General features: G+C 42.5%; 1 protein-coding gene and 1 long non-coding RNA gene across 3 annotated transcripts in view; both read left to right on the top strand.

Annotated features, from left to right (window-relative positions):
- Positions 1-133: 133 nt before the first annotated feature.
- slc26a6.1 (solute carrier family 26 member 6, tandem duplicate 1) overlaps positions 134-10498 on the top strand; it is a 25353-nt gene continuing 14988 nt past the window's right edge. The window contains exons 1-7 of one of the 2 annotated variants that reach the window (XM_087177624.1): positions 134-343; positions 459-595; positions 739-878; positions 1852-1962; positions 2145-2293; positions 3104-3268; positions 4353-4505. In XM_087177624.1, coding sequence (XP_087033750.1) covers positions 459-595; positions 739-878; positions 1852-1962; positions 2145-2293; positions 3104-3268; positions 4353-4505 — 855 coding nt within the window. In that variant the 5' untranslated portion in view covers positions 134-343. The remainder of the gene's footprint in view (positions 344-458; positions 596-738; positions 879-1851; positions 1963-2144; positions 2294-3103; positions 3269-4352; positions 4506-10498) is intronic. The other variant, XM_023419992.2, reaches the window with a different exon arrangement.
- On the top strand, positions 6863-8217 carry LOC147818355 (uncharacterized). Its single transcript, XR_015438040.1, has 2 exons — positions 6863-7030; positions 7644-8217. It is a non-coding gene; the product is annotated as an uncharacterized LOC147818355 (long non-coding RNA).

Below are 10498 nucleotides of genomic sequence, written 5' to 3'. Positions count from 1 at the left end.
AAAGCTGAGCTGTGATAATAGAAGCATTCAGAGGAATGAATGGGGGTGGGGGTGAAGGGGAGGAGACGGGGGGGCTGTAAACTCGCTGTAATGTGCAGAGTTCAAGGCTGTTCTCCACCCTCCTTGACTCGTGTGTGTGTGTGTGTGTGTGTGTGTGTGTGTGTGTGTGTGTGTGTTACCCTGGTACATGTGCGCTGTAGCACGTGAACTCTTTGAACACATGCGGCTCGGTGCAGATACGGAGCTCTCTCCCTCTCTCCCTCTCTCCCTCTCTCCCTCTCTCCCTCTCTGCTTTGGTTTGTTTCGGTCCATAGTTACTCGTACTTGACTTCTTGGTTGTCATGTAAGCTCACACACACACACACACACACACATTGGTACACACACATGAAACACACACTCAGTATTGAAAGAAAAACAAAGTGAAACTTGACAGTAATCTCTGACATTGATTTCAGATGGAGCCGAACGGTCGTCCTCTCCAGGGGCAGCCTCATGGTGCTGCAGCTCTGGACCAAGCACAGCTCGATATCTTTGGGCAGCGCAGAGAAAAGCAGTTCCTGTCGAGTCTGGAGAGGGTGAAGGAGCAGTGTTGGTGAGTCAGAGGCTCTACTGCTAACAGACACTCAGGCCCTTTATCTGAAGCTCTACGGCTGTAAACCCTGTGTGTGTGTGTGTGTGTGTGTGTGTGTGTGTCTGTGTGTGTGTGTGTGTGTGTGTCTGTGTGTGTTCCTCCAGGTGTTCTGCTCCCAGGTTGAAGAGCTTCCTGCTCAGCTGTTGTCCCGTCCTGTCATGGCTGCCTCGTTACTCCATCAGAGACAGCGCAGTGGGAGACCTGGTGTCTGGAGTCAGTGTGGGGATCATCCAGCTGCCACAGGGTGAGGACTAAACACAGACACACTGACTTCACACACCTTTCTGTAGGTGTTACTCTGCACCTGTCTGAAGACATTGAGTTTCCAAAGTTCAACATCTATCTCTGTAACTCACTGATCTGACTTCCAAGAGACAGTCAACAAATATAACAAAAATAAATTTACATTTATAGGCTGGTACCTATTTATTAATACAGAATATACTGTATTAAACAAAAACTAGTTTTAGTTAATTAATAATATCCTTCAATTAGTTCAGTCTGAAAAGAGACAACAACAACAACAACAACAAGCTACAAACAGTCGAACAAAGTCAATGAACAACAGATACAATGAGCTGATAATCAGAACAGCTCTGGTTGGATTTTGGCTCTGAAGGAGTTTATGTCTTTAGGTAACTTGATTCAGTTGTTCACGTGTTCCAGAGCTCACAGCTGATTGTCCAAATTTAGATCTATCTATCTATCTATCTATCTATCTATCTATCTATCTATCTATCTATCTATCTATCTATCTATCTATCTATCTATCTATCTATCTATCTATCCTAGTTGCTCCTTAACTGTAAAGAAAAGGAGAAAGTGGAGAAACTCCAGCTACAAAGATGATGATGATGATGATGATGATGATGATGCACTAAAGTTTACAGTGTGTGTTAAACAGAAGACAACTACTTTGTTTATCATGTTAACTGTTCCTTAAGGAAACAGTCTCATGAAGACTTTTCTTGCCTTTCAGCCTGTTTCCTGTCTCTGGTGTGACTCCTCCTCTTGTACGTTGCAGTTCTTTCCTCAGGAATGAGGAGTAACAGAGAAACCTGAGACCTGAGAGTTTCATGTGTCTCTGAACCTCCTGAAAATCCTCTTCTAAAAAACACACAGCCATTGTTCTGAAGTGGCTTTAAGAGATTAGTGAACAGTTGAATTTCTAATGATAAAGATATCACACTACCCCCCCCCCCCTTCTTCTGTCCCAGGTATGGCCAACGCCATGTTGGTGGGAGTTCCTCCAGTGTTCGGCCTGTACACCTCGTTCTATCCTCTGCTCATCTACTTCATCTTCGGCACCTCCAGACACCTCTCCATCGGTGACTGTCAGAGTTTATCTGTGGAGTCGCCTCCAGTCTTTGACCGGCTCAAACTCAAGAGATTAAAAAATCTGTCAAATCTTACTAATTAAAAAAAGTATAAGATGTATTGTATTAAAGTGACAGTCTAACTCAGTATAAATCTCATGTGACTAAATACTCTCTGTGTTTGTGTGCGACAGGTACGTTTGCCGTCCTGGCCATCATGATTGGGTCTGTGACAGCTAACGTGGAGTTGCTTAGCAACAGTGTTGAAGAGAGTCAGGCTGATGTGGAGGCAGCCAAAGTGAACGTGGCTGTACAACTCACCTTCCTGTGTGGCCTGATACAGGTGTACACACGCACACACACACACACACACACACATTAGACAGTAGAACAGTGTGTACAGACTCACACACTCACCACTGTGCAGATCTGCCTCCATCATGGAAACAGACAGGAGAACACAGAGTGGCTGAAGTGTTTTCATTGTTGTGTTCACACGACCTGCTGTGTTTTCTGAAACGCTGTCAAACTGCTGCCTCTGTTTTACTCCTCTTCATCACAGATCAGCTTCAGGAGTGAGAGGAAACGTCTCCTGACAGTTTTACATTGTGGGAAAGAATCAGGCGTCTGGTTCTGTAACTTGGTCTTTTTTGGTATATTTTCTAATATACTTTTTTCCTCTGAATGTGTGGGAGGTTTGTGCTGTTCCATCACCCAGCAGCATCACTAGTACACTGGCAATGACAAGATCCCTCACTGGCTTCCCACACTGCTGAGAAAAGTTCTTCTCTGAGCAGCTGGATGAAATCGTTGCCCCACTGCTACGCACTTGTAATCAATACAGATGTGCTCAGTGGCTGAAGTGGAGTTTGACAGCAGAACATTTTGTAATGTTGATTGAAAACATCACTCATCATGTTTGGTGTAAATCTCTCTGAGTCAGAGCAGCAGCGTTCAGACGTTACACAGGTCAGAGTCGTGAAGACAGCCGCTTGTAAACATCGAGTCACTTTCCTTCTCACAAAACACGTCTGAATCCAACCTGTTGAAAAGCATTCTGGGAATTGTAGAGAATCAAACAGTTTAACAGGTAGTTACTGTGTGTGTGTGTGTGTGTGTGTGTGCGTGTGCGTGTGTGTGTGTGTTCCCACAGCTCCTGCTGTACTTGCTGCGTGGTGGCAGTGTGTGTCGCTGGTTGTCCGACCCTGTGATCAGAGGCTACACCACCGCAGCAGGTCTGCATGTGATCATCCTGCAGCTGCCACTGATGACTGGGATACCAGCACAGAGACACACAGGCCTGCTGGCTTCAGCCTGGGTCTGTTGACACACACACACACACACACACACACACACACACACACACAGCTGAAGTGTCCTTGGGTAAGACTTTGAAGCCATAGGAGCTCCTGTAGTACTGTTAGTTATGTGGCTGACCTCTGACCTCTGTGCTACTGGACTTTTTCTGGTTTTATTCATTATTTCTGCCTCTGACTTTGAAACTTTATTTAAACAAAGATAGAATTTTTTGTTAGCATTCAGGGAGGCTTTGAGCGCGTGCTAATGGCTAACATGTAGTGTTGTAGAGCAGTAGAAACACATGAAGCTTAGAAAATGTCGACTTGGACGACCAGCTTTTCAGAAAGTCTCAGCAAAGAAACACTTCACGAACAAATCTACCACAACACCTTTAATCAGATTATGCGAGACGCGGGCCAGGAGCTTTTCTGAGTCGAGCCTTCCAAGGAGAAGTCCCTCACCTGCCTTCTTCTCCTGCGTACCTTGTTTTTGCTCCTGAGAGTTTACAACTACCTGCCACTGCAGCCTGAAATCACCAGCTGCTTGTTTTCTACAGGATAAGAGACTGAGTTGTTCTCATTTTCTTTGTGGGGACCGTTGATCTCTGTATAAGTGCCGAGCCCATTTGCAAATGTTGCATTAGAATAAAAACCACACGGACAGGCCTGAGTTTTTATCTGTTTTAAGATTTCCACGACACTAGCAGCTGCTGTGAGCGAGCGTTAACTACACAGGGCTAATTCATGGTTCTCGTACCAGGATACGTCCCATCTCTTCACCCCGTCTCTTCCACATGAGGAGGATCTCAAGGTGTCCACTGGGTTTAGAAAGTGTCAGGTTGGCTTATCAGCTGTTTGCAGGTGGTGGTTCAGTTCTAGCTTTACTGGGCCATGACCTCAGATCTGCACTGAAGAGGTTTAGAGTCTGAAAATCACACGTCCAGGTTTGAGGTCAGAGGTCTGGAAAAAAAGTCACATTTTTAAAGATATGGTGAGAATTAAGTTTCCAAAGTTACCTGTTTTTGGTTTTTAAAGGACACACAAAATGTTTGATAATAACTGTGTGTGTGTGTGCATGTGTGTGTGTGTGTGTGTCATCTCCAGACTTTAAAGGATATTCTGTATGGTGTGACCAGTGCTGTACCAGGAGCTCTGTCAGTCTCTGCCGTTTCCATGGTGATACTCATCGGCGGCAAGATGCTGAATGAGCGCTTTAAGAACAAGCTGCCTGTCGCCATACCCTGGGAACTTATACTGGTGAGACACACACACACACACACACACACACACACACACACACACACACACACACACACACACGGTTCACACACACACACACAGTAGACTCATGCCCATAAGATGCACCCAGATGGACAGATGCCACAGAGATGAACTGATGAATGACTCAGAATTATATAAAAATCTGTTTTTATCTCCAAAACCACAACTCACCACATACAATAAATGCCTGAACCTGGTCACTGATTAATCCTCTCTGTCTTCTGATGCTGTTCCTGAAAATGTAATGTATTTTTCAAATATTTTCTCAGTTATTCTGCTTGTTTATAAAGCCTTTATCAGCTGTAATTAACAGCGTTATCACTGATTAATGAATAATTTACTAACGTTTCACAGATCATTTATAAGCCATTAATACCAACAGCTTTTAGTTTGCCAGTTTGAAAATCAACCTTCAGGTGACAGCTCCTCCAGTGTAAAGGTGTGTGTCCATGTGTAGTGTGATTATAGATCAGCTCTAGCTTCTATATTAATACTGTGAAAGTATCAAAGCCTCAGTCCACAGAGAAATGCACACAGCCTGTATTCAGAAACTGAGCCTTAAAACCAGCCGTCAGGACTTCTGGAACTTTGTGATGTCACAACAAAGCAGTCACCAAGCCATAACATACCTGATCACGTCACATGGTCTCCAGCTGACCAAAGGTTTAACAGTTAAACTCAACTCTATCGGTCGGTCAGTCGGTCGGTCGGTCGGTCGGTCAGTGTCAGTGCTGCTGTGGTCCAGCCACAAATCTGACCACATAACTCTCTTCTCTGAAACTTTCCCTGGCTACTTGTTGTTTTCAGGATACAATTGAAACAATCCTCCTGTTGGTCACAAAGCAGCTGCTGGTCCGGCTTCACAGAACATCTCAGACATGCTGTTAGTTCACAATCCCAGCAGATCACACGCTGGAAATCTCCATGTGCCTGGAGCATCTTCAAAGTGTAGTGAGATGCTTTTAGCATCTGTGCACCTGAAACAGTTTACCTGCTGATCTTAGACTCGCCCCATCAATGTGTTCTTTAAAAACCAAACTAAAGACCTTCATTTCTTAAATGCTGGAGGACGGTGCTTTTAAACCAGAGACACTTCATTCTGTTCCCCATCACCTGGTGATTTACTGTCACTCCTACTTCTTCAGCATCATCATGATCTCACAGGTGATGTGCTGCTGTGGGTCCTTGGCTTTGTTAAATACAGACACACCAACAAATATCCAGTTATATCTCAGAGCTGTTAGCTTTGAATATTTGACATGTTTCTTACTAATAACTTCCCTTACTTCTTGGGGAGGGTTGTAGTACAGTGACGTCATCGACCCTCCACACATCAATGTTCACATTCACTTCAGATCAAACCAGAGATATTTAACACCAGTGAGGAAATCAATCAGTTTATATCAGGTTAAATATGTGTGTTTGGAAGAGTGCTACCTGCAAGGCTGAAGGAAGGCCTGAGGTTGTTGATACTAAAAACCCCACAATGCATCACTGCATCTCGCCCGGCAGTTCTTGATCTCAGCAGACTGCAAAGAGACAGAGTAGGTCATGTTTATCAAAATACTTTATTGTACTTATTTCATACTAGTTAAGGAACGCCACATTAGAGATGAAGATAGCACCTATGATCAGAGCAGTATGTTACTTATTAGGATTTTAAAAAATAGTATGATGAACTGTATATATTATGTTACTGTATAGAAGCCCATAGAACTTAACATAAACTTGGATTCATTCATTCATGGTGTGTTGCTTGGTATTAACTGAATAACACATTAATTAATCAGGGACAGAATCAGCCTAAATTGACTAACAGCAATAGGGATCATAAGGTTTTTCAGGGCTGACTCCGATCCGACACTCGCCATGGCTTTAAAGTTTCTATTATTTTCTCAGAAATAAACAACACGAACACAAAAAAACAATAGAGTAAATGTTTTCTTACCTGATATCTTTGCAGGATATAAATTCACTGAACTTCTCTCAGGTGACCAAACAGATTCCGTCCGACCTTTCCTAATATTCCAGTTCTCCATTAAAACCCTAAAACTCAAATTCCCTCAAAATAAGAATTTATCAGATATAAAATGATCCAGGAAACAGAAGAGTAGCAGCAGTGAGGAGTGAGACACCCAGCAGCAGCTCTCCCACTCAACACGTACTTTCTAATATGATTCGTTAAGTGTTTATGGTCTGAATCTCTAGTCTGAAGTTTTCTTCAATACAACATGATATTCATTTTTTAAATTATGGTCCTATTTAAAAGAAAACACACTTTAAAGCAGAGTGGCTTTAGGGCGGGGCTACGGGTCATTGACACACAGAGGGACCTGCCTGTTAATCCGGATATGACGTCAGAGCGATGTGTCGGACATTTGACTTGTCATTGTGTTTTCAGTTCATCAAAGTTGCTCCAACATGTTGTTCACAGGTAAATGTCTTGTTCTGCTTCAGTTGTTCTCAAAGACTCGGAGGAGTCGAAGGTTCAGTTTTTCCCGGTAAGTACATTTTGTTTTAAGCCTGTTTCTTTACTAGCCAAGATTAGCATCCCTGTTAATATCACAGTTCAGGTGAAGATGCACCTTGCTAACCAAGCTAGCCAGCTAGTGCTAGCGTTAGCTGATAACTAAGCGATTGCTATGCTAACGGTACCTGGCCCCGCTGGGCTGATAACCTGTGTCCACCTGGGTTAACCTGTGTTAACCTGGGTTAACCTGGGTTAACCTGTGTCAACCTGGGTTAGCCCGTGTTCAGTCAAAGCCCAATAAAAAGGTGAATTTAATCGACGTTAATCTAACGATGTTTGGTTTGTGTTTCTCCACGTGACCCAGTTTAATTGATCTGCGTTAGTGTAATGCGCAGCGTTAATGTCAGTTAATACATTGTCCATCAAGACGTCGTGATAGTTCAAGTTAAGATAACGTGACATATACAAAATGTGTAGACAGATATTTGTCATATTTGTCAGAAGATTGTTCATTTAATACTCAAACCAGTCCTCAACTGAAGCAGACATTCATGCACCTGTCCTGACAGCTGATCGATATTTGTGATTAACTGTGATCAGCCGCATCTTAACTCAAGTGTTTGTGTTTTATTGTCATTTGAAAGGTTTCCACACTGTGAAAACTGAGTGATCTGTGCCAACAGAAGGAGGAGCTCATGTACAGAGCAGCACATTAGTTTCCATTCATCTGGTTGAAGGGAGACTGCATGGACATCCTTAGTTCTCTAATGTGCTGTGATGATGATGATGATGATGATGGTGGAAAACTTCCCAGTTCATCTTCCTCTGATGAAATGACAGAACAACTGCTGATGAGTTTCTTTATTATTCTGTCTTCAGTATTCACAGGTTCAGTTTCTTACCTGCAGCTTCACTTCTGCTGTTGTTGACAGGTGATGGTAGCAACACTTTTAAGATCAGGATTTATAAATATTAAACTGATTAAATGATGGATCATCTCTAGCACTGTCACCACCTCCACAGGTGAAAGTATTTACCAGTTAACATCAGCATGTTTTTAGATCCTTCATTGTCAGTGTTGTCGGACAACATTTAACTATTTCTAGTATTTATGTTGTTGATTGAAGCTAACAGAGAAATAGTTACACAATGCTGTACGTGTTACTATGTGAAGATTCATACCAGATGTGTTCTATAAAAACCATCAACAAAGTTAAAGCAAGAGCTTCATAAATAACTTTATTGGACATTATAAACTACATTAATTTAAACAATTTACAACACTGGAAACATGGATTTTATAAACATATAAAAGAATAATAAATGGATTAATTAAATACTGTAGTGTACAATTTATAATCAACTAACTATTTAAAATCAAAAAATAGTTGTGGATGAAGTTAAAGCTGAATTTCACTGTCATATGTGTGATCCTTTAGTGACCGTGACTTACCGACATTAACCCGCTGTCTCTGTTAACACTAAGTTCGGTGACGTCACCTTCGCTTTGCAGAACTCATTTTAAAACACGTTATAACATGTTTTCCCTCGGTCTATGGTTTTAATACAAGCAGTTACACCTCACAGTTAGCTTACACACAGGAACTTCAGCTAATGTTACAAGCTTTCTCCTCATTTACGTGATTTTTACCAAACGTGGACATGTATGCAATTAGCTATTAAGATTATTTTAACACTGAGATATAAAGTTTACCTCGAATTATAAATGCTAACTTTGTTAGCAGCAACTTCGTACTGTGTATCTAGAAGCCTGCTGCGGTCAGGTAGCCGGTGTACGCGGCCGTGCATAGCAAAGACTCTTTCTACAGTTGTTCTTGTTATTACAGCCTGATTCTGCACAAAGCTCGGGCATTTTAACACTAACTGATGGATTATTTGTCCCTGTCGGAGCAGAGAGGAGGAGCCTCTGACTCCACAACCGGCTTCTCCTATTGGTGCAGCAATGAACCTGTCAGTCCTCACCACAGCTGCTGCCGTTTAATCATCAGAGGAAGAGCGTTTAAGAGCTCGGCCCGCCCATTATTAGTGGCAGCTGACATGATAGGCAGCTCACCTCTGTACCGCCTTTGTGAACATTTGTGTGTAATTTGTGATTTGGTTTGAGATGCTGTTAGTGATTGTTGGGGACAGGGCTAAGTTTAAATTCTGATGTGCATCACACCCTTAGAAAAAGACTGTTGGACACATTGGGAACAGGGGTGCTGCTTCTTGTATTTTTGGGTTGGTTAGAATTGCATAGTTAGGCTCTTTGTTGGCTCCTGTTCCCCTACTTCAGTTATCCTCTTGCCTTGTTTGTATCTTTGTTTAATTATTTACCCTCCTGGTTACTCAATAATTTAAATCAGTAAATTTGATTTACCAATAACACCTGGTTTTATGTTGCTTCCCTTTTCCCCTAGCTGGGTCGCAACATAAAGACTGCCAACATGCGGTGACTGGTGAGACAGGCCCATGTCGTCATATATAGAACCTAGAAACCAACATGGCTTCAGTGAACTGACACCTGGCTCTGTGAGCAGTCCGCAGTCAGTAAGTGAAATACTCAGTGAGTAAAATTTCCCGGGCTGTTGTATCTTTTTTACTTGCAGAAATCAACTGCCTGGTGCTGGATGTGAGTCCCACTGCGTCAGAGATTTTACTTTCTCAGTAAAGTGGTTCCACAAAGGGTTTATATCTTGATGCTTCATGTGAACAGTGCAACATCTACTGGCCTGAATGCAAAATGGGCAAATACAAACGTTTGTACGTCACAAATTGAATGTAAGTATAAGGGAAAGCATGACTGTATTTTATATTCCAAGAACATAAAATCAAAGGCAAACCAAAATGTTTTGTATGCATCAAATGTGTCAAAATCAGTCAAATTAAGCTCAATGTCTTTGTTTTAACTTAAGTGTCAAAACTGTAAGTTGGTTTGCAGTGTGGACAAAGAACATGTAGTTTTACTTTTAAATGTCAGCTTTGGTGGTTGTGCTGTAAAGGTGCAATATAAGATGTGGCCAGAACTTTAGTTTAAAATGTTCAAAAAAATGAATAAACACTATCAGTGTGTGAAGCAGCCACAGTGATGATGTCATTATCAAGACCTCCATCCGTTGTATTTCAGAGTCATCTACTGAAATGCGCATGCGCACCAGCCTGTCCCGTCCTGTGTTGTAATACCACTTTGTGACACTAGACGCTGTGTGAGTCAGTGGCGCGTGAAGTCTGCCCTCAGTCCCACGAAGAAGAACAACGTCCGGTAGCACTTGAAGTTAGCGCCACAGAAACACAGGAATGGCTGAACCTCCTAAAAGACGATATTCATCTGCTTCCCGAAGAACCGCTCCCGACAAGAAACCACGTTCAACGGCAAAGAAAAGAAGCGACAGGAGTAAATCTGGATGTGTCTTCCCGCCGCTGGAAAAGCTCCTGAGAGGAAAGAGATGCGGTTTGATGCCGAGCTCGCAACTTTCCTGTTAGCCTGGTGAGTAGCTTC

The sequence above is a fragment of the Seriola lalandi genome, unplaced genomic scaffold (genome assembly GCF_002814215.2).
Source record: "Seriola lalandi dorsalis isolate HSWRI2012SDOR001 ecotype SW California unplaced genomic scaffold, Sedor1 jcf7180002054615, whole genome shotgun sequence".
NCBI lineage: Eukaryota > Metazoa > Chordata > Actinopteri > Carangiformes > Carangidae > Seriola > Seriola lalandi.
The sequence above is the reverse complement of the archived record's forward strand: the minus strand, read 5'-3'. Positions and strand labels throughout refer to the sequence as shown.